Raw genomic sequence first — 23,989 nt, forward strand, 5'->3', positions numbered from 1 at the left:
AGGCTGGCAGGGGACAATCGAAGGGGTGTGTATATGGGGGTGGGGGGAAGATGAGGCCTGAGATAGGAATTCATAGTCGCTGGTGCCAGTGGCTCATGCCCGAAATCCTAGCTACTATCTGAGGATAGTAGTTCAAAGCCAGTAAGAAATCCAGACCCCTGTTCCCCCCACACCAGTTGTGAGCCTTGAACTCAAGGCTTGGGCCTTGTCTCTAAGCTTCTTTGTGTTCAAGGCTAGATCTCTACCAGTCTGAGCCACAGCTCCACTTCTGGTTTTCTGATGGTTAATTAGAGATGAGAGTCTCACAGACTTTCCTGCCTGGGCTGGCAGGGAATTTGAGAGAGGCACTGGGTTTGGATCTGAGCCTTCACCATTGAAGGCTAGAGCATACAGTTCATGACAAACTACCCCTTGGCACGTGACCTAGCCTCAGTTTCCTCACTGTGAAGAGCAGTGCCTGTTCTCTGCCCTTTCCTAAAGGTTAAGCACTGTGGTGCAGGCACAATAGGACCTCCACAAGGGGCTTTTTAAAAAATTCCTTTTATGTTTGGGTCTTAAACTCAGGGCCTTATACTCTTGCTTGGCTTTTTTTCCGCTCAAGGCAGGGGCTCTACTCCTTGAGCCACACCTCCACCACTTTTGGCATTTTTGGTGGTTACTTGGAGATTAAGAGTATCTCGGATTTGTCTTCCTGGGCTGGCCTTCAACAATGATCCTCAGATCGTAGCCTCCTGAGCAGCTGGGATTACAGGCATGAGTCTAGGCTCCACTATGATCATCACTATCTTAGCCCCAAGTTCAGTGCTTTGCTCCCTCTATCACTGTGGAGGAGGGGGTAGGCAGAAATCAGGCCCGTCTGCTTTCCTTCCCTACTCCACAAATGAGTTCCCTGTGTCCAATTCCTGGCCCGTTTCTCTGGGGCTGGCATCCCAGAATCCCTTGGGAAGGTGATCTCAGGACATACCCACAGCCAGCATTAGTTTCTCAAAGTCCCCAGACAGTTCTCCTCGGATGCTGGCTTCGATCGGCTTCCCTGTGGTCCTCAGATACTCATCAAACACTGTGTCAAAAGAGAGAGACAAGATGTCTAGGTTACTGTCCTTGAAATGGCAAGAAGGGGACAGTGACTTCTGAGGGATGGGACCTACATATGTAATTCTACCATATATATGGATATATTTATCTATTTATATATAGGTTTATATACTTATATCTATAGATATATTTATAGATATAAATTATATATACTTATATATATATTTATATATTTACAACTATAGATTTATCTATGGATAGGTATGTTTATCTACCTATATCCATCTATAGACTATATATCTATATGGCTATAGAATTCATTTCTCTATATATCTATATCTGTATCTACATGACCCCTCATTAATGACTTAGAAGAGGGACCCTATAAAACCACTCATTTCTCATGGCATCAGCTTTTGGATCAGGGCTAAAGTAGCTGTTGTGTCACTTAAAAGGTAAAGAGAAGGGCGATCTGGGCACAAACCCCCAGGCAGGCAAGCTGTGGGGTCTTTTCTGGAACTTACCCAAGCGGAGATGCTGCTTGCTGCGATTTCCCAAGATATAAATGAACTGGGCCTCATCCGTTCCCCATTTCAGTTCCCCCGCCTCATACAGATCCTAAAGAGAAGAGGTATGAATTAATGGCCACAAAACCTCAGGAGGGTTTGGGGTGTTGCCCAAGTAGGAGAGTATGGACCTAATAAGCACAAAGCCCTGAGTTCAAATCACAATATTAAAATAAATAAATAAAAAGGAAGAGGAATCTGGGGGGACAGGACAGCCTAGCCAAGTCATTCAGAGCAGATCCTGACATTATCAGTAACTGGTAGCCTCAGGACCTTTGCATATACCTGCAAGCCTTTCTTCCTTTCTTTCTGGGGAAGCTCTTCAACTTTCATGGCTCCAATTAAATGTCCTGTTTTTCCTCCCTCAAAGTACCACCCCCCCTACAGTCTCCAGGTAGAATTCTCTTTCCTTCTCTCTTTCTCCCATCACTTTTTGTTCTTTATCTCCTTGACCTACCGTGGGTTACAGTATTTCCTCACATATCTATCTCCCCGATCGATGTGTGCCCATCTCTCCAGTACTGTCTGATGCTGTTTATGAAGTGATTGGCAGAAGGCCAGGCAAAAGGCCAGGGATTTAACTCCAATCCACAGGACGTAACGGAATGAATAAAATCAACCACAATGAAAGCTCCAAAATCCATCTCACCTGTGTACCTGCTATGTATACCTCTGAAAGATAAACTTTGACCTTTTCTTCCACAAAGCACTATCTAAATAAATAAATAAATATCATCATGACCCCCTCCCTCTCCCTCTCTCCCCAGGCTCCTCAGCGGTGTCTTGGGGACCTTCCCTCAGTGCCTGCTTACCTGGACATCCTGCTGGACTAAGTCCTCGCTCACGACATCGTCCTCCTCTCTGGTTCCCTAGACAGAGAGACAAGGAAAATGTGTCTCTAACAGTGCAGAGCCTGGGAGCCAGCGCTGGAGCAGAGAAGAGAAACCCTGGTAGTGCAGAGGTGAGCAGCAGCGGTGGCGCGAGGTGTCTGGGTCAGGAGAAATACTTAGCTGCCATGGGATTAAGAATGGCATCTGGGCTGGGCAGGTGGCTCAGTGGTAGAGTGCCTGCCTTGCATGCATGAGGCCCTGGGTTCGATTCCTCAGGACCACATAAATAGAAAAAGCCGGAAGAGGCACTGTGGTTCAAGTGGTGGAGTGCTAGCCTTGAGCAAAAGAAACTCAGGGACAGGGCAGAGGCCCTGAGTTCAAGCCCCAGGACTGGCCAAAAAACAAACAAAAAAAACAAGCTAGGTGCCAGTGGCTCACACCTATAATCCTAGCTACTCAGGAGGCTGAGATCTGAAGATCCCAGTTCAAAGCCAGTCCAAGCAGAAAAGTCCCCGTGAGACTCTGATCTCCAATTAACCAGAAATAGTCCTGTGGCTCAAAGTGGTAGAGCTCTAACCTTGAGCAAAAGAGTTCAGGGACAGTGTCCAGGCCCTGAGTTCCAGCCCCATGACTGACCAAAAAAAAAAAGGCATCTGATTCCTAGAGAATCATACAATGATCTCTCTCCTCAGCTGCCCAGTTATTCTCAGGGCCACAACCAAACCGGGCATAGCCAGGGTCTCTCAGGTGTTTCCCTAGGCTGTAACACTGAGGCCATCTCAGAAGCCAGGACCCGAAATCTAGATGGCAGTGCCTATGACAACAGTGCCACAAGGCAAAGGGCTGGCACGTTTGCAGGAAGCTTTCCCCAAGGACGATCTGGGTCTTGAATCACAGGTCTAAGTGCACAGCCCCAAAGGCGCAGACCCTCCTGATGCTCCTACTGCTCCACTCAAGCCCCGAGCCCCATCCAATAGAGGACACAGAGAAACAGGACGCTGCTCAAAGGGGCCAACCCGGGTCCTTGCTTCCCGGGACAGAGGTGCACATGTATGGGAAAACATGAAGAAAAAAGCTCCAGTGTGGCAGGCTGAATTTGCCCACAGATAACCAAAGAATTCTTCAGCCCTCTCAGAGCCCCTTTGGTGATGGCCCCTTGGGGGGCTGGGAGGGAGCCCAGCCCAGCTGTGAATGCCTCTCTGAGCAAGTGGAGGAGAGGTACCTGAGCCTAGATCCTCAGAACAACCTCTCAGGCTCCAGCGAACACAGCAGACAGTGTGTGGAGGGGAGCGGAAGGGAGGGAAGGAAGACACAATATGAAAGAAGGACTCACATCAGATCATCCACCTGCCAAAGCATCAGGGACAAGGGCCCCTTGGCCCCCAGGAGCCTCTCCGCAAGGCAGCTCTGTGGAGGGGCCCAGGAACGCCCTGTACCCACCTGGAGCAGGACGATGAGCATCTTCTGGAAGTGGCCGGAAGTGTCGCCAATGATGTCAGACTCCAGGTCTCGCTCATAGGCTGCAGGAGGACACACAAACTCTAGCCTCATCCCCAGAGGCCCCCGGGATTCTTGCTGACCCCCACCAAAGTGATCAGGTATTTGTCACAAGTCCCCAAACCCAGATACATGGCATACACATATCCCACACCCCACACAGAATACTTATTAGAGGGACCCATGGGCAGATGGGTGGTGTCAAAGGGAAGGGAGGACAGGGGGTGTGGCCAGTCTCAGTGGCTCCGCCCCACAATCACCTTCATTTCACATGCAAAGATCCTGAGCAAGGATCTCCCTCCCATCATCTTACCATCTTTGTACGCTGCCACCAGCTGGTGGATCTGTTCGTTAGTCCGGGAAGCCAAGATCTCAATGAGGCATTTCTCATCTGTGCCGGCTCCCTAAGAGAAAAGGGGCAAGGATAGAGGGTCATACGGCGGCCTGGGCTGCAAGACCTCAGCACTGAAACCGCTGACACTCAAGGCATGGGTTCTAGTCCTGTTTTGATCAGCAGCTTGCTCTTGTGACGTGTGTGTGTGTGTGTGTGTGTGTGTGTGTGTGTGTGTGTGTGTGTGTGTGTGTGTGTGTGTGTGTGTGTGTGTGTGTGTGTGTGTGTGTGTGTGTGTGTGTGTCCTGGAGCTTGAACTTAGGACCTAGGCACTGTCCCTGAGCTTTTTCTGCTCAAGGCTAGTGCTCTACCACTTAAGCCACACAGCTCTATTTCCAGCTGTTTTTTGTTTTTACTGGCTAACTGGAAATAAGTCTCCCGGGCTTTCCTGCCTGGGCTGGCTTTGAACTGTGATCCTCAGATCTCAGCCTCCTGAGTAGCTAGGATTGCAAGCATGAGCCACTAGCACCCAGCTTCTTGTGACTTTTTAAATACAATCTTAGTGTAGAGCACTAGCCTTGGGCTGAAGAGCTCAGGGACAGCGCCTAGGCCCAGAATTCAAGTCCCACAACTGACAAAAAAATTAATTAAAAAAACAAAAATACAATCTTCCCAGGTACTGGTAGCTCACATCTGTCCTCCTAGGTACTCAGGTGGCTAAGATCTCAGGATCAAAAGTCAAAGCCAGCCTGAGTAGGAAAGCCCATGAGACTCTTACATCCAATTAACCAATGAAAAGGTGGAAATGGAAGTGTGGCTCAAGTGGTAGAGCACCAGCCTTGACAGAAACCAGTACCAATACAATTTTTTTAAACAGAGACTGTTTTCCTGGGCCTTGGTTTTCTTTTCTTTTTTTTTTTTTTTTTTGTGGGGGGGGGGGGGGGAGTTGTTGGTCTTGGAGCTTGAACTCGGCCTGGGCGTTGTCCCTCAGCTCTTCAGCTCAAGGCTAGTGCTCTACCACTTGAGCCACAGCGCCCACTTCCTTTTTTTTTTTTGCTTATGTGGTGCTGAGGAATCGAACCCAGGGCCTCATGCATGCAAGGCTAGTGCTCTACCACTTGAGCCACAGCGCCCACTTCCTTTTTTCTTTTTGCTTATGTGGTGCTGAGGAATCGAACCCAGGGCCTCATGCATGCAAGGCTAGTGCTCTACCACTGAGCCACAGCGCCCACTTCCTTTTTTTTTTGTTTAAGTGGTGCTGAGGAATCGAACCCAGGGCCTCATGCTTGCAAGGCAAGCGCTCTACCACCGAGCCACCTTCCCAGCCCCATGGGCCTTGGTTTTCTCGTGTGCAAAGCAGAGCCGTTCTTAGGCTTAGTTGCTCACGTAGATGCTGAGGGATGCTGAGGAGGCGGTAAGCTCACACGGCTGCTCTCTCTGCTTCTGAAATGCACTCATGTTGATAACCCAATGCCAGCAGTGACCACGGCTCTTTGACTGCCAAGTGCAGGATTCGAACCAAGGGCTTTTAATTACAGATCCTGCGGGACTGACGATGGAGCTCAGGGGCCAGGTGATCTATCCCTGAGCTCTGTCCCAGCCAAGACATCATGGGCTTTTTCACCTTCCCCCATTTTTCCTTGCAGACAGCGCATGCGTGAAAACCCAATCCCCCCCCCCCCCCCCCCCCCCCCCCCGTCCCTCCTCTCATCCTAATACAACTCCACTCTCCTACTTGCCAAATCCCAGCCCATCCAAGCCGTGAGCATGACAAGATCTCAAATGTCCCCCAAAAAATCGGTTCCCCAGGCATTCCCTAAATTATCCTCAGACATCCTCTCAGGCCCCTCTAGGGCCTGGGATTTCTCCCTGATGTCTCTCTTCAGGGCACCCCGGACACTGTATTTTTGTCCTGTTTTGTTTAATCTTCACATAGTTGCTAACAGAGGGGTTTCAATACCATACCCTGCTTCCCTCAGAAGTATAAACTCCTGGGTCAAGGCCAAGGTCTTGTGGAGTCTGTGTCACACATCTGTCCACAGCTGGCTGTCTAGAGTAGACAGGGTAAGCCCTGTGGGATGGGCTGCTTCTAGAAGCATGATGTCATCTGTTGTGGAGGTCTGGGCCTAGCAGATGCCTGTTGGAGAGCCCTAGAAGCCCTCATTACCCATACCCTGGCCCCCAAGCCCCAAACTCGCCCTCATGCTTACTCACCGAGATGGCATCTTTGATTTCCTTGGCATCACAATAGGCAAGTGGCCTCATCAGGCCCACGATGAGCCGCTCAAACTTCCCCGTCAGTTCGTACTTCAAGTCTGCAATGAGGTCCTGAGGGTGGGGAAGAGGTGGGCTCATGGCACAGGTACAGGCCCCAAGGCCTTAGGTGATGGGCCCTGAGTCACGCTGTTATCCCTGAAAGCCCACCCTAGGGACGTCAGTCACCCACCCAGTCATTCATCAAATGGGTCACGCAGGTTCAAGTCCCAGCACAGCACCCTTCCTACCCCTGACTGCTTCCCTGTCTACCGTGCCCTCCCCCCACAGTCTGGGAATTTTCCCAGTGGTGCCCTAACACCAGCACAGAGCCCCGGATGTAGCAGGTGCTCTAGCCTTAGGTCAGACTACACGAAGAGAAAGAGCCAGGGCAGGTTCTGAGGCTGAAGGGCCAGCGTGGGGGCTGACCCTCACCCTCTCGGCCCTTGGTTGCCATGGTTACCTTGCCATAGAGAGACTTATAGCTCTGACAGATGTCCTGCCTCTGCCTGTTGCTCCGGGAGGTGATCAGCTCCAGTATGGCCTCCTTGTCGCTGCCTGGAAGAGGGGAGATGATCGTCGTGAGCCCACACCGCCTCCAGGAAGCCCTCTCAGGCTGCTTCCTCGTCAGAGGCCTGGGGCCAATGAGGTCTCTTAAGTCCTCATTGAAAGGTATTATAGTACAAGGAAGGAAAGTGAGGAGCAAGGACTTGTCTAGGATCTTACAATCTGAGCATAACTTAGGTATCAGCCAGGTGCCAGTGGTGGCTCAGACCTTTCATCCTGGCTACTCAGGAGGCTGAGATCTGAGGATCAAGCTTTGAAGCCCGCCTGAGCAGGAAAAGCCCCTGAGACTTTTATCTCTGATGAATCACAGAAAAAGCTGGAAGTGGCGCTGTGACTCAAGTGGTAGAATGCTAGCCTTGAGCAAAAGGAGCTCAGAGACAATGCCCAGACCCAGAGTTCCAGCCCCTAGAACTAGCCAAAAAGAACAAAAAGAAAAGAAAATCCCATTCTCTAAAGAAGAAAGCAATAAGCACTGAAGCCAGGGTAGCAGTTACCCTGAGCAAAGGCAGGGGGAGCTATGGGGAGGGGCCCACCAAGATGATTTTCAAGTACACCAAGAAGGCCCTCACTTTCCTGGAAATGGGGAGAGGAGTAGAGTAGGGGCTGTGGAGAAGGCTTCCAATATCCTTTATGATTTACTGTTGGCCCCAAATGTTTTATTTTATTTATTTCTTGCCACTCCTGGGGCTTGAACTCAGGGCCTGTGTACTGTCCTTGAGCCACAGCACCACTTCTGGCTTATTCTGTGTATGTGGTACTGAGGAATCGAACCCGGGGCTTCATGCATGCTAGGCAAGCACTCTACCACTAAGCCACATTTCCAGCCTTGGCCCCAAATGCTTTATTATGAATAAGGTTATTATGGGGGGGGGGGGCACAGCTTGGTGGCAGAGAACCCAGTGCATGAGGTACTGGGCTCAATCCTTAACCTCACAAACAAATGAAAACCACAGGACATTTCACTGTCTCATGCCCTTTCCCACTAACAGGAACAGGCTCTGGGCTATGCCCACACTTTTAGCAAGCACAGGCAAACTCCAATGAAGCCTCCTTCCTGCAAAACCTATTGTCCAGGGACCTGAAACCCACCAAAGCCCTTCATGGCAGTGTACAGAGCCTCGGCATCCTGATTGGGATTGAAGTCTGGGAAGTCGTGGATAGAGCCTCGGTACTTGGCACCCTGTGGAAAGAAAGGCAGAGGGTAACATGTTGACCTTGGGTCTGGACTGCTGGAACAAATCAAGGCTGAGCTCCTTTCCTCTGATAAAACCAAGTACTGAGCTAGGTGAGGTGGCTCACACCTGTAATCCCAGCTACTCAGGAGGCAGAGATAGGAGGATCAACGTTCAGAACTAACCCCGGGCAAAAGCAGAAAACCCTATTTGAAAAGCAAATTTAAAAAAGAAAAAGTATGAAACTGGTAGCTCACGCCTATAATCCTAACTACTCAGGAGGCTGAAAAGTTAGTTGAACCTCAATTCCTCCCCCTTACCCTGCCCCCACCCCTGACTTATGGGGGCTTGAACTCTGGGCCTGGGCACTGTCCCTGAGCTCTTTTTGCTCAAGGCTAACACTCTACCACTTTGAGCCACAGCACCATTTCTGGTTTTCTGGTGGTTAATTGAAGATAACAGTCCTGCCAGGATGGCTTTGAACCAGAATCCTCATATCTCAGTTTCCTGAGAAGCTAGGATTACAGGTGTGAGCCACCAATTCCTGGCTTCGTTGAAGCTCTTCAATCAACCACCAAAAAACACAGAACTGGAGCTGTGGCTCAAAGTGGTTGATCGCTATTTTTTTTTTTTTTTTGCCAGTCCTGGGGCTTGAACTCAGGCCTTGGGCACTGTCCCTGAGCTGCTTTTGCTCTACCATTAGAGCCACAGTGCCACGCGTGGCTTTTTCTGTTGATGTAGTACTGAGGAATCGAATCCAGGGCTTCATGCGTGGTAGGCAAGCACTCTACCACTAAGCCACATTCCCAGCCTGAGAGCTTGTCTTGAGCAAAAAAACAAAAACAACAATTTTAGGGACAACACCCAGGCCCTGAATTCAAACCCCATGACAAAAAAAAAAAAAAAGAGAAAGAAAGAAAGGGAGGGGGGAAGGAAGGAAGGAAGGAAGGAAGGGGGGAAGAGAGGGAGGGAGGGAGGGAGGGAGGGAGGGAAGGAGGGAGGGAGAGAGAAAGAATACTGGGGGAGGGGCATGGCTAGGCTTTCAGATGCCTGAATTCAAGTCCTAATATCACCAAAAGAGCAAAACAAAATAAATGAAAAAACAAATACTGTTCACATAACTCCAGGGAAAGGTGTAGGTGAATCTCTGGATCTACTTGCTCCAACTTACAAGGACAGTGCCATTTCTCCATGGAGGGTGGTGTGGCCAAGATCCACAGCCCTGGCCACCCCCAGGAAAGAGTATAAACATCTGGCTGGCTGGAAGGTATGAAAATGATCCTGTGAGACCCACAAGAACCCCTTTTCTTTTCTTTTTTGTCGGTCATGGGGCTTGAACTCTGGGCCTGAGCGCTGTCCCTCAGCTTCAGCTCAAAGTGACCACTCTACCATTTGAGCCACAGTGACACTTCCTGTGGCACTTTTGGTGGTTTATTGGAGATAAGAGTCTCTCGGGGACTTTCCTGCCTGGTCTGGCTTTGAATTGCAATCCTCAGATCTCAGTCTCCTGAGTAGCTAGCTAGGATTACAGGCGTGAGACACTGGCTCTTTTATTTTCATGCACTCACAGTTCAAAAGCCCTTTGCCCTACACTCCAGTGATTATTTTAGCAGCTGCTTGAGCTGCTAAAAGAAGCAAGCCAAGAGAAGCAAAGGCAGAGAGGCGAAGCCACTTAAAGAAGCCACTCAAAGCCAGGCACCAGTGGCTCACTCCTGTAATCCTAGCTACTCAGGAGGCTGAGATCTGAGGATCACAGTTCAAAGCCAGCCTGGGCAGGAAAGTCTGTGAGACTCTTATCTCCAATTAACCACCAGAAAACCAGAAGTGGCACTGTGGCTCAAGTGGTAGAGCATTACCTTGAGCTGAAGAACTTGGGGACAGCACCCAGGCCCTAAGTTCAAGCCCATGACTGATTAAAAAAGCCACCCAGACCCCAGACCTCATCCCCTGTCCCCCACAAGCCTTGCAGCTGCCAATTTACTCAGGGGATCCAAAGCCAGAGCTCCACGCCCCCCTGTCCCCCAAGTTCAATGCAGAAATAAGGGCTGTCTGTCTCTGTGGGGCCAGTTGAGTAAACCAAACCGTGAACCAGCATCTGAGGACAAGCTGGCAAAGGTCCCTGGAGGCCAGGAGAGGTAGACTGAGACATCAGATCTAAACCTGAATGGACAATGGGTTCACAGAGGTGGCAGGCACCTGCGGGTCAGCCATGGCACTGAGAAACACAGGGTTCAGGAAGGAGTATAGCAGAGAGCTGCAGAGATAGCATTTGATTGGCTGGGGGTGGGTGGGGGAGGAGCCCATAAATCCCAACAAAGCAAGTAACAACTATCTCTGATAGAAGCAAGGTTAATGAGCCAGGGCCAAATTCTGCTTGGGGGGTGGTAGAGGCAGAGAAGGATTCTTGGACCAAATAGCTGCAGGGCATGGGGGTGGGGTGACCCACACATTCACTTTCAAGGAGCAAGAGCCTGCTGTTCCGTTTATGTCTGTGGAGGAGGCGTGAGCGTGGGCGCCGGGCTGCTATTTAAAGTTCTGCAAAGGCCAGCGTGACTAGAAAGTGACACAGCCTTCTTCCCGCCATCCACAAATCTCCTGCAACCAGATTGGGCCCTGGGCAGGGAAGGAAGGAGTCACAGGCCAAACACTGGACGGTGGCACCTTGCAGGGAACTTGTTTTGCCCCATGCTAAGGGTCCCCACGCCTCATTTTTGGACATTCCTAAAGCCAGCTTGGCACAGACAGACAATCTGATCTCGGGACCCCCAGAGAGGCAGGTACCAGACCCAGCCCACGTGCCACTCAGAGATGACCAGGGACAACACTCAAGTGCTGTCACCAAGAGTTCAGTGGACAGGAAGACAACCAATGTCCACGCTGGAACTTTACATCTAACCCCCTAAGTAAATAATCTCCCGCCACAGCTGTTACCCAGAATACCACAGGACCATGGTCACTGCGAGTGGGGCTGAGTTTCTTAGCATTGGTCACATGTAGAGACAATCATCTGGGCCCAGTGACAGTCCTCCTCACCCCCCCCCCCCCCCCAATGTGGAGAGTGCTCCCCTCCTGGATGGCTGGGTCTCTCCTCGGCCCGTCCCGTCTCTTGGCAGAAGGGATCTTGGCTGCAGGTAGACATGATGGAGGGTGGGGGAGGAGGACAAGGGACTTTCCACCTGAAATATTCAGCAGGTCTTGGTGCCAGCTGGTGAGCAGCCTAGGCCCTGGCGCTCTGTAGGCTGAAGCCACACCCAGAACACAGCAGCAGCAGCTGCCCCAGGGATGGCCACCAGTATTGGGACTGCAGCTGCCCTGGTGGAACTTTCTGTAGGTCTTTCTTTGTAAGTTCCCAGTGTCTCAGGCATGGCCATCTGTCTTCTCTTTTCCTGCTCTTTTTTGTTTTTTTTTTGGTTGGTTGTGGGGCTTGAACTCTGGGCCTGGCTGGGTGCTGTCCCTGAGCTCTTTAACTCAAGGCTAGTGCTTTTCCACTTGAGCCACAGCGCCACTTCTGGTTTTCTGGTGGCTCATTGGAGGTAAGAGTCTCACGAACTTTCCTTGCGTGGGCTGGCTTTGAATTGTGATCCTCAGATCTCAGCCTCCTGAGTAGCTAGGATGACAGGCGTGAGTCTGGTCCTTGTCCTGCTCTTAAAGTGGTTTGGTTCCTCACTGCATTTCAACCCTGAACTAGACCACAGAGCTGGTACCTCGTGAGACATCACACTCTCGGGCCTTCGGGTCCCATGTCCCTCTTTTGAAAGGACAGCTGTAGAAGGAACCAGAATAAACAGACTCCAGAAAAGGGAGCATTGCGTGAACATGTAAGCGTGTCTGCACAGGGACATGTGTATGACATAGGGTGGCCACTAGAAACAGAGCTAATAATTGGAGGTGGTAGATACCAATGATTTTATTTTATTTTATATTTGTGCTGGCACTGGGGCTTGAACTCAGGGCCTGGACACACTGTTCCTTAGCTTTTTCTCTCAAGGCTTGTCCTCTATACCTCTGCTTTCAGCTTTTTTGGTGGTTCATTGGCGATAAGAGTCTTGTGGGAAGGGGCTGGGAAGGTGGCTCAGTGGTAGAGCGCTTGCCTTGCATGCATGAGGCCCTGGGTTCGATTCCTCAGCACCACATAAGCAAAAAGAAAAAAGCCGGAAGTGGCGCTGTGGCTCAAGTGGTAGAGCGCTAGCCTTGAGCTGAAGAGCTGAGGGACAGCGCCCAGACCCAGAGTTCAGGCCCCACGACCGGACCCAAAAAAAAAAAGAGTCTTGTGGGAGCTGGACACCAGTAGCTCACGCCTGTCATCCTAGCTACTCAGGAAGCTGAGATCTGCAGATTGTGGTTCAAAGCCAGCCCGAGCAGGAAAAGCTGAGAAACTCTTATCTCCAATAAACCACCAGAAAAACCGTAAGTGGCGCTGTGGCTCAAGTGGTAGCGCACTAGCCTTGAGCTGAAGAGCTGAGGGACAATGCCCAGGCCCAGAGTTCAAGCCCCATGATCGACCCCCCCCCCCCCAAAAAAAAAAAAGTCTTGTGGACTCTCCTGCTTTAACTGGCTTCAAATCTCAATCCTTAGATCTCGGGCTCCTGAGAAGCTAGGATTACAGGTGTGAGCCATCGGCGCGTGGCTTAGATATCAACTTGAGCTTGCTGGAAGACCTGTCCCAAGGGAGGGGACCCTAAAGGCCCTGCCACCCTAGAACTTGCTTGCAAGGATGTCTATTAGCCCCTGGTTTGATGATAATAATAAGCACGGGTCAGACAAACAGACACTAGCCCGAGTGTTGGCCTTGGAGTCCATAGCTCTATATCCCACAATTCCTGACCCCTCTGGTCTCTCCCTGGTTGACCTGTTTATGTGAGTCAGCTAGAACCTTACAATACCAATGCCCCTTAGGAAGCAATCCGGGAAATACAGAACAGCAAAGCTGTGTCTGGAGTTCTGCCTGGAGTGAGTGGGAGAGGTCTGGGGCAGAGCATGCTCTGCAGCCGGGGAAGGGGAAAGATACAGGGCTATTTTCAGATGCCAAGGTGTTGCACCCAAGCTGTGGCTACCCTTTGGGCCCCCAGTCCATTTTGTGGCAAGTCATAAGAAACAGGGATGAAGCCAGGCACCGGTGGCTCACACCTGTAACCCTAGTTACTCAGGAGGCTGAGATCTGAGGATCATGTTTGGAAGCCAACCCAGGTAAGAAGAGTCATGGGACTTTATCTCCAATGAATCAGCAAAGAGCTGGAAGTAGAGCTGTGGCTCAAGTGGTAGAGCAGCAGCGTTGAGCACATAACCTAAGGGACAGTGCCCAGGCCCTGAGTTCAAGCACCAGTATTAATGCACAACACTCTATCTCTATAGGGGGAAAGACCCTCTATTATTGCTTGCTTGCTTGCTTCCTTCCTTCCTTCTTTCCTTTCTTTGTGTCTCCCCACTATTCATTTCCCTTTCTGGGGAACAAATCTTGAGCTATACAGGTCCAGTGGGATCTGGCTCTGAGAGAGGGCCAATCAAGGAGAACACACCTGGAAATTCCCCCAGAAAGCATTAGGAATTCATTTCTCACTAGGACAGAATAGAGCTGCTGGTGGCTAACATGCACAGCAAGGAGGAACAGACCCCAGAACAAAGCCACCCAGAGGAAGCCTACTCCCTGAAAGTGGAATCCTGACTAACATTTGGACCCCTGGATCCAGCCAGACCTGAAGTCCCATGCTTGTCAGTCATGTGAGCCAATGTACCTAGATCCTTTTCTGCTTGAGGTATTATGTATTGTCACTGGTGACTTGCCTCCAAAGAGGTGTGGCTTTTGAAGGGGTCTCTGAAGTAGGCCTATTGATGCCAGGGGGATCCCAGGTCCCATGGAGGCCAAGAACAACCCTCAACAGGGAGAGCTCTTACCTGTGCTAGCTTGGCCATGATCTTGGTTCAACAGAAGCCACTGTGGAGAAAAAAACAGAGTCATGAGACCTCCATGTTATTCCTGCATTTCCCTCCCCTCTCTCTATTTTCCATCCCGCCATCTTCCAGCTGCCTCCAGCCCTCCAGGCTATAACCCACATGGAGGTCCAGCTTGGGCCAGAGCCTGTTTATTTTTGCCAGTCCTGGGGCTTGAACTCAGGGCCTGAGCACTCTCCTTGAGCTTTAGTACTCAAGGCTAGCTCTCTATCACTTTGAACCACAGCTCCACTTTCGGCTTTTTTGGGTAGTTACTTGGAGATAAGAGTCTCATGGTCTTTCCTGCCCTGGCTGGTTTCAAATGGCGACCCTTAGATCTCAGCCTCCTGAGTAGCTTGGATTACTGGAGTGAGCTACCAGTACCCAGCCTGAGACTTTTCTTTCAGGCATAGTGGTGTCTAGACTGGAGTGGTTAAGGGGGGGAAACTTAGACCTGATCATGGACCCACAAATGAACACCACCACCAAGCACCCCCCCCCCACTAGTCCTTCCAGGCATGAGACACCCCCTTCTATCCCAGGAAAAGAAACTAAGGTTGAGCAACACAACATGTGGTCCATGGTCAAACAACTGAGACACGAATTCAACCACTATCAGAGTCCAGAGCCCATGCAATGCGCCCCATGGCTGGTTCTTCAAGTCACCACACAGCCAGCTGCAGCCCAGGGTTTCCCAGGCTGCAGATAGGTAGATGCCAGGCTCCCAGCAGCCTCTTTCTAAGGGGAATAGTCCAGCCGGAACCTGAGATCATTACCCACCATCTATACCCAGCCAGGCACTGCACTAGGATCTGGAGATCCAAGCAGCAACTGGAAGACAAGGGGAGCAGCTGGTAGAACCCCAGGATGGAGGGTCAGGGACTCTCATCTTGGGGCAGTGTCAATACAGGACCATATTGCTTGGTGTGATCGCCAGGAAGGGACAGAAATGACAGGATGGGGGATCCTGTGGGCCACTGTGAAGATTAGATTTTTCTAGATAGGACAAGGCCATGAGGGCAGGGGGGTACAACACACAAAACAGAAAATGAATAAGAAGCTGGATGCTGGTGGCTCATGCCTAATAATCTTAGCTACTGAGAAGGCTGAGATCTGAGGATCGTGGTTCGAAGCCAGCCCAGGCCAAAAAGTGCCCATGAGACTCATCTCCAATTAACCCCTCAAAACCCAGAAGTGGTGCTGTGGCTTAAGTGGTAGAGCGCTAGCCTTGAGCACAAAGAGGCTCAGGGACTGTGCCCAGGCCCTGAGTTCAAGCCCCACAACCAACAAAAAAAGAAGAAGAAAATGAATAAGAAGCCAGCACTGGTGGCTTATATGCCTATAATCCTAGCTACTTAGAAGGCTGAGATCTGAAGGTTTGGGGCTCCAAGCCAGCCTAGGCAGACTCTTACCTCCAATCAACCACCCCCCCCCCCATCAAAAAAGCCAGAAGTGTAAGCATTGCTTGATTTAATAGATGGCCAGCCCTTGAGTTTTTGTTTTTTTTTTTTAAGGCAAGTAAGCACGTGAGGTCCTGAGTTCAAGTCTCAGTATTGGCACAAAACCCAAACAAACCCATTTCAATAGGTTTCATTGTTCTATGAGGGGAAATTCTGGGAGGGCAGCCCCTCTTCAGGAAAAAAAAAATATCCCAGTGAACAGCCCTGCCCTGTTTTTGGCATGGCAAGCCACACGCAGGAGAGCACACGTATTACCTATGTGACCCCAGGGTTATTGCCTACTTTGGAGTTCAAGGTTCTGTGGAGCACAAACGTGAGACTTTCATGGGGTTGGTGGAAGGAGCTGGAACAGGCCCTTCCTTATCCTTTGGCCCATTTGCCTGCATCACCTGAAGACTAGTTCCCCCAAGTGATCGATCATGACCGTTATCAGATAGGGGTGCAGAGTGAAGGGCGAAGGCCGGGGAAAGGAGGTCCTGTGGCCTGGGGCAGTTCCGCTGGGCTCAGCTGGGTCAACCTGCTCCACTTGGCTCAGCTCAGTTTGAGAAAAACCATGGCTGTTGCCCTGGCAACCAGAGGCCCTCAGCTGCAAATGTGAAGCTCTCCCCAGGAAATGGAAACTACCAGCCCCCAATCACAGAGTGGGGGGGGGGGGAGGGGTGCTGACATCCTGCCCAGGATGGGGCTGGCCTCCAGCTGTGGTGTTCCCCAGGCCTGGGGTGGTGGGGCCAGAGGGGAAGGAAATTCCAAGGCCATCAGAAAGACTGAATGGAGCCCTCTGACACCAGGGAAGGAGGACACTATTGGCCGTCAACTGCACCATTGGGCCATTGTGCTTTGGCCTGGTTGCTGGAAACCACCCAGGCCCCCATCTGGATAGAGGGGGAGGCTCACACGAGGGGCCTCTTTGGGAGTGCCTACGTGGCAAGCAAGCTTCTCCCCAGAGCTAGGGGGTTCAGACTGTCTGTGGTTCAGAGCCAACCTTCTAGTACATTCCACAGCCCCTCTGGGGACTCTGGGAGCTGATCGCACCAAAAGCATTTACAAACTGCTTTTGGCTTTCCGAAGGCCTTGGAGTCTTTCCAGAGCAAACAGGATCGTACGTCTCAAACTGGCTGGACATTTCATATCCAAAGTTCTAGAAGCATGAGAGGGCCCCGTCCCCCAGCCTCTCAGACATCCGAGGGGTGCCTCAGGGAGGAAAAGTGGCTTTCCGGGCCTCAGCCAGCACCCGATGGCTTGGCTGAACAACCCCAGGGCAAATAGGTTCCTATCTAGCCAGGGCCAAGAGGGACATCAAGAGGATCTGGTTTGGGTTGAGAATGTGGCTCAGTGGTAGAGTGCTTGCCTCGCATGCATGAAGCCCTGGGTTCGATTCCTCAGTACCATATCCATAGAATAGGCCAGAAGTTGTGCTGTGGCTCAAGTGGTAGAATGCTGACCTTGAGCAAAAGAAGCTCCAAGACAGTGCCCAGACCCTGAGTTCAAGCCCCATAAGTGGCCAAAAAAAAAAAAAAAAAAAGGATCTGGTTCCTAACTTACCCTATGTATCAGGCAATCCAGATTCCCGCTCTGTCCCTCAGTATATTCATCCATAAAATGGGGACAATATCCCCTACACCAGAGGTTTTTAGAGATTACTGTAAGAGACAACTTAAAAAATGCTTTTGCTGCTGGTGGCTCATGCCTATAATCCTAGGAACTCAGGAGATCTGAGATCTGAGGATCGTGGTTCAAAGCCAACCCAAGCAGTAAAGTCCAGGAGACTTTTATCTCCAATTAGCCACCAAAAAGCCTGAAGTGGAACTTTGGCTCAAGTAGTAGAACACTAGCCTTGCACATAAAAGCTCAGGGACAGTGCCCAGATCTTGAGTTAAAGCCATAGGACCAGCATCTCCCCGCTCCAAAAAAAAAAAAAAGAAAAAGAAAAAAATGCTTTTACTAAGTTGGGTGGTTGACATCCATAATCCTAGCTACTCAAAAGGATGAGATCTGAGGAGAGCAGTTCCAAGCCAAGCAGGAAAACCTTGAGTGTCTGATCTCTAATTAACTAGCAAAAAGCTGGAAGGGGAGCGGTGGCTCAAGTGATTGAGTGTTAGCTTTGAGTAAAAAAGCAAAAGATGGTGCCCAGGCTCCAAGACTAATTCAATGGTTCTGAGGTAAGAATCTGGCTTTGGTAACTTCTAAAAACTTCTCTGGGTGATTCTGAAGTACAGTCAGGTGAGAGGACTCCTCTCTGCAGGATGCAAAGGTCACCTCTTCTAGGAAGCCAGCAGTGATTTCCCCTCCTTGGAACCCCCACAAAGCCCTGAAACTACCTTCCCTTGATTGACTTAGGTCAGCCTCTATTGGATAGAGGCTGCTGGCCTCCCTGAACTGTAGGCAAAAAGAAATCTGTATTTCAAAGGAAAAATCCTGCCGGGGATTTTACTCAGTAGGTAGAGCGCCTGCCTACCAAATGGGAGGCTCTTGAGTTCAAAAACAAGCACTGCCAATACTTTTTTTTTTTTTTTTGACAGTCCTGGGACTTGAACTCAGGGCCTGGGTTCTGTCCCTGAGCCTCTATGTGCTCAAGGCTAGTGCTCTACCACTTGAGCCACAGCACCACTTCTGGCTTTTTCTGTGTTAGGGGGTACAGAAGAATCGAACCTGGGGCTCCATGCATGCTAAGCCAGCACTCTACCACTGAGCCACATTCCCAGCCCGCCAATACTTTTTACAAACTTTAAAAGTCCAACTCAAAGGAAAACCCTGGAAACTATCTAATTACAGCCTTTCACTACCTTTGGGCTATTACAGTTCAGCAAACTTTAGATAACTAACTGCTGGTATGTAAAGTAATTCCAATACCAGTACACAGCCTTCCCTCTCCAGCGGGTGGAAAAACCAGTTTTGCATCTAGTGACATTTTTCTCAATAAAAGGGATCTACCGATCTGGTTTAGTGCTGGCATTGCTGACATCTGCCTGGCATTGATCATAGATTAATGCTTAGAATAAAATCCTTAGCACAAGATCATTTTTATATCACTGTGGGTCCTGATTTTTGCCCTTTTGGAGGAAAATTATTGAGTAGTTATATGGTCTATGTGTCTTTGCTGTTATTCCCTAAAGGTTCAATCCCTACCCACAGCCAAGAGCATGAAGTGCTGACGGATTGTCAGATGATATGCACTAAACTTTCTTTAGTAACTTGGAAAAGTCACAGAATTTAAAAAAAAAAAAAAAAAGAGACACATTTAGCCATGCTGTGTTTTCATTCTTTCTATGCTTTCTATGGCCAGGATAGACAAATAACTCAAGAATTTTGGTATTCAGCCCATCTCTGTGAAGATAATCACTAATTAACCTGAAGATATCTACTGAGCAAATCAGGTTCACTCATAGGATATGAGGGCTGAAAGGGAAGAAGAGACCGACAAGGTTCTCCCCAAGGCTGGCAGGATAACACAACAGTCTGCCAATTATTTTTGGGTCTCAGAAACTACTAGTAACAAGAGAACAAAACTGAAGATTTATTACAATAAACAATATATATATATATATTTAAATAAGGTATTTACAGGTACATATAGGTACATATATAAAGGTACATATAGGAATTGGGTGTCAGTGCTATGCCTATAATTCTAGCTACTTACGAGGCTGAGATCTGAGAATCCTGGTTTGAAGCTAGCAGAGGGAAGCAAAGTCCCTGAGATTCTTTATCTCCAATTAACCACGAACAAGCCAGAAATGGAGCTATGGCTCAAATGGTAGAGCACTTGCCTTGAGCAAAAAACAAATGAACAAAAACTAAGGGACATCACACAGTCTCTGATTAAGCCCCAGTACTAGCACAAAGCAAAAGCAAAACAAAACATTTTTAAGGTATATGTTATACAGGAGCCTGAAGTTGGTGGCTCAGAATACCAGCCACTTTCTTGAGAGACACCGATGAGGAGAATGGATCATGATTCATGGTTAGTCTTGGCAAAAAGTTCGTGAAACCGTCATCTCAACCAATATCTAGGCACAGTGGTGTACACCTGTCATCCCAGCTTCAAGGAATATGTAAACAGGAAGAGTACGGTCCACAGGAAAGATGAGACCCTATCCCTAAAGTAACTAAAGCAGGGACTTTGCTTTAGTGGGGCGCTTGTCTAGGAAGGCTAAAGCCCTGAGTTCAAACTCTACTATTGCGAAAAATAAAAAGTCTGATGTTTTCTATCTCTACCTTCCAGAAGATCATTCTCCAAGGGTGTATGTACCCCCACCCTGCTTTGGATTATAAAATCTAGATCCTTCCAGGTGACAGTATGCTTGCCCAGCATATATGAGGCCCTGGGATTCTATCCCAGGTACATACACACAAAACAAATGAAAAAAAAAAAAAAGAAGAAGAAAAGAAAAGAAAAACAAACTAAAGCTGGGCACTGATGGCTCACGGAATCCTAGCTACTCAGGAGGCTGAGATCTGAGGATCAAGGTTCAAAGCCAGCCCTGACGGGAAAGTCTGTGAGACTCTGATCTCCAATTAACCACCAGAAAACTAGAAGTGGCACTGTGGCTCAAGTGGTAGGGCACTGGCCTTGAGCTGAAGAGCTCAGGGATGGCGCCCAGGCCCAGAGTTCAAGCCCCAGGACCGACCAAACAAACAAACAAAGCCCCCCAAAACCCAAAAAACTAACCCAACTAGATCCTTTCCTCTTCCCTTTTCTGATGGTTCTCCTCCACGAGTTTCAATTAATGGAGCCAGGGTAAATGCCACCCTGGCCTTGGGCCTGGGCACCGCCCCCCCTCCAGCTCCAGGCACTCAGGTTTCTTAGAGAGCAGTCTTTCCTCTCCTGACCCAGAACCATTGATCCCAGGCTGGACGAGGCCCCGGGAGGTCTTCTGGCTGCCCCAGAGATGGAAATGGTCTGACCTGGGTTTGAATCCCAGCTCAGGTCACATCGGGAGACGATCAGCAAAGCTGGCTCTATGCTGGAGCCAGACTAACTAAGATAGAAGCCAAAGGCCCGGATACACACATTTTACCTCTTGGTATCTAGTTGTATATGTAAAGTAGGGATAAAAGTAGCACCTCCCACTCAGCCCCAGTGACTCATGCCTGTAATCCGAGGTATTCAGAGAGGCTGAGATCTGAGGAGCAGGCTTGAAGGGGGGTGGGGGGAGGTCAATGACTCAAGTGGCAGCCTTCAGTGAAAAAGCCAAGCAAAAGGCCATTCAGGGCCCAGAACCCATGGGTACATATGCCCATGCGCACACAAGCCCCCCCACCCCCCAGAGTTACAAGGTAGTGAGAATGGACTGACCAAGCTCAGTGCTTACATGAAGACATGCACACAGGAGGGACATGGAAGACTTCACTCCTCCCAAAGGGCTAATAACGGTGACGCCCACATCAAGGGCTCAGCCAGGGGCTGTCAAGTTGTAAGGGCTCAGTCAATAGCTGTGGTCACTGCATTGGGACGAATCCTTCAAGGGCACTAGAACCTCAGTCTAGCCAAAGAGGCTCAGGTAGCCTGCCTCCTCCAGCACCCCACCCTTCTGCGGTTACAACAGCAGTACCTGCTTCTCTATTCAGAGCTCGGCTTGAGAGGCGACTTTCATATCTGCTTCTCATCTTGCCACCTCAGGAACACACCAGGCTTAGTCACCTCTGTGTGTGTGTGTGTGTGTGTGCCATTATTGGGGCTTGAACTCAGGGCCTCAAGCTCTTGCTTGGCTTTTTTTTTTTCTGCTTATTTTGCTTAAGGCTGGTGCACTACCACTTGGGCCACACCTCCACTTCCAGCTTTATTCATTGGTTAATTGGAGAAAAGAGTCTCAGGGATTTTTCTGCCCAGGCTGGCTTTGAACCGGGATTCCAGAGTTGCGAGGATTACAGACATACAGACAAGAACCATCAGTGGCAGCGGCAGGCTGTATTCTCTCTCTCTCTCTCTCTCTCTCACACACACACACACACAGGGCTTGAACTCAGGGCCTGGGCACTGTCCCTCAGCTCTTCAGCTCAAGGCTAGCACTCTACCACTTGAGCTACAGCGCCACTTCTGTCTCTGTGGTGCTGAGGAATTGAACCCAGGGCTTCATGCATGCTAGGCAAGCACTCTACCACTAAGCCACCTTCCCAGCCTTGTGTTCCTCATTTGCTGATGGGAGATCTGAGGCTCACAGAACCTTGGTCCCCAAGGACAGCCATCCATCCTTCTTACAGCCAGGCTCAATGGGGATTTCTCAGCCCAGGAGGAGAAAAAAAAAAGGACCCAGGGAAAGTGGCTGAAGACAAGACCAGCCAGATCTCTTAAGATGAGGATCTTGAGAGATAACCTTCCCAGCCCTCTCACACTTCCTGTTGGTGGGGGCGGGGCGCACAGGCTCAGGATTCAGTGTAGAGACCACATCCTCAGCCAGCTTCCCCACCCAGGAAGTCTTCTAAAGAGGCTGGGTGCTGCAGCCTGGGGCGCCCCCAGCCTAGGACTCACCCATCTACGGCAGAAGGAATTGGGTCCAACAAGGTGGGTGTGCCCAGGGCACCCAGCTGATTGGGTGCACGGCAGAGGCTGGGCTGAGGCCTGGCATCTCCAGGGCTCCCTCTTGGGTGCTGCAGTGCAGAGATTCCCCGCCCTGGGCAGCTACCCAGCACTGCAGACTCCCTTTCCCACTCCCATCCTGCCCTAGAGGCCTAGCCTTCCTGGGGCATCTCTCTCCTCCCAACACTCTGAGCTCCATCCCGCCCCGGCCCCAGCTGCAGCACCTGCCCAGAAACCACGGATGCACAGAGATAGCAGAAACAAAGGGTGGGAAGAGCAAGGGAGGTGGATGAGAGGCAGCGACAGCTGCAGAGGTCGGGGAGGGGGTTGGAGGCTTGGGCCTCCGCCTCCAGCCCAGCCTGGCCACACCCAACTCCCAGAAGTCTGAATCTTCAAACAGCTGAGCTGGGCAAGCACGGCCTGCAGCCAGCTCAGCAAGACCGTCTTGGGGCCCAGGGGGAAACAGGGGTGTCTAAGTCTTCCCATCTCTCCCCGCCCTGCCCATCAGGAGCTGCAACCTAGCTTTCCCCACCCCCAGGGCAGTCTTCCGAATTCTTAAAGGAGATCAGGCCCGAGGGGTTGTCCACAGGGGTTAGCAGGGTTACAGACACTCATCTGTGAGGGCTTTAGCTGGCCAGGCTATCCTGTGTGGCTGGGAGGGGCAGTTTCAGAGGGGAGGAGGGCAGAGGGGAGGAAAGACAGATTCTTGCGCGAAACCAGAGTCTTTTCACAAACCCTGCAGCCGTATGTCCAAATTTGGAGTTGTCTTGGAAAACCCACCAGAGTTTAAACAAAAGGAAGGGGAGGGAGGGAAGGAAGGAGAGAGGAAATGGGACCAGAGCAGTCCTCCCAAAGGACCCCCCCCCCCACTTTTCCCTTCCCTTTCTCCTTCCAGGGCCTAGGAGGGTAAGACAAGGCATTCCAAACCTGTAATCAAGAATCCCAAACCTGTAATAGGGTCCTGGCACCTGACAGAACCATTTGCACAGAAACCGATGGCTGGGGTCATTCGCTGGGTACGTAGGAGAAGGAAATGGAGGCTCAGAGAGGGAAAGCTACTAGCCTCAAGGTCACCCAGCAAGTTTTGGTGATGCAGCTGAGGTTGGGATTCTAACTCCCATAACAAGTATGTCTGCAAGGATCTCGAAGACTAATCTCTGAGGAAGGTGTAGACTTTCCAGCAAAGCAGAGAGAAAGGTGGAGGGGGGGGGGGAGAGGGAATCCTTGTCTCCCAGCCAAGAACCCTTGGAGGTTCCTTCAAGCGCGGCCCAGTGGCAGGAGGGACCCGCAGAGCCCGGGGTAGGCACAACAAGAGGGTCCCGGCTCCTCCGACGGCACCTTGGGTTCCCCCCTGCCCAACACACCCCAACACAGGCCATCTTCTGTCCCTTTTCGCGCTCAGTCTCGGCCTCAGTCACACCCATCCCTGCGGATCCTCAGCGCCCCCCGACCCCGGGCCTTCAAGGTTTCTTAGCTTCCACCCCCCAAGTTAGGTCCCCCCTCCCCACGATCCCTCAGCAAAGCCGGGGCTCCCCCTCGGTGCCCCTCTCTCCCCCCCATCCCCAGCAGGGGCGCGGCCCGCTCCACCCCCCCACCACCACTCAGGGTCGTTGCGCCCCTCCCCAAGCCCCGCGTGGAGAGGGCACGGGGTCAGCCGACGTGGAGACCTCTGTAACTCAGCCCTGGCTGGGGACCCCCCCCCCCCCGAGGGTCCACTCACCGCGCGTGGAGCGTCCTGTCGCGGGGCGATCGGAGGACGGAGGGACGAACGCGCACCGGGCGGGACGCGCAGGACGCCGAGCTCGCTGGTCGCGGCCCCGTTAGCTGAGCAGC

The 23,989-nt window shown here is 50.9% G+C and overlaps 1 protein-coding gene across 2 annotated transcripts in view; it reads right to left on the bottom strand.

Moving 5' to 3' along the window:
• Anxa6 (annexin A6) overlaps positions 1 to 23,989 on the bottom strand; it is a 49,353-nt gene extending 25,364 nt beyond the window's left edge. For both annotated transcript variants that reach the window (XM_042688856.1, XM_042688855.1), the window contains exons 1-10: positions 23,877 to 23,989; positions 14,144 to 14,183; positions 8,169 to 8,259; positions 6,976 to 7,070; positions 6,474 to 6,587; positions 4,242 to 4,332; positions 3,872 to 3,951; positions 2,414 to 2,470; positions 1,560 to 1,653; positions 965 to 1,060 (exon numbers count right to left, since the gene is read on the bottom strand). In XM_042688856.1, the coding sequence (XP_042544790.1) occupies positions 965 to 1,060; positions 1,560 to 1,653; positions 2,414 to 2,470; positions 3,872 to 3,951; positions 4,242 to 4,332; positions 6,474 to 6,587; positions 6,976 to 7,070; positions 8,169 to 8,259; positions 14,144 to 14,161 (736 nt within the window). In that variant the 5' untranslated portion in view covers positions 14,162 to 14,183; positions 23,877 to 23,989. The remainder of the gene's footprint in view (positions 1 to 964; positions 1,061 to 1,559; positions 1,654 to 2,413; positions 2,471 to 3,871; positions 3,952 to 4,241; positions 4,333 to 6,473; positions 6,588 to 6,975; positions 7,071 to 8,168; positions 8,260 to 14,143; positions 14,184 to 23,876) is intronic.

This window comes from Dipodomys spectabilis, unplaced genomic scaffold, assembly GCF_019054845.1.
Source record: "Dipodomys spectabilis isolate Male_0828 unplaced genomic scaffold, ASM1905484v1 ptg000119l, whole genome shotgun sequence".
Lineage (NCBI taxonomy): Eukaryota > Metazoa > Chordata > Mammalia > Rodentia > Heteromyidae > Dipodomys > Dipodomys spectabilis.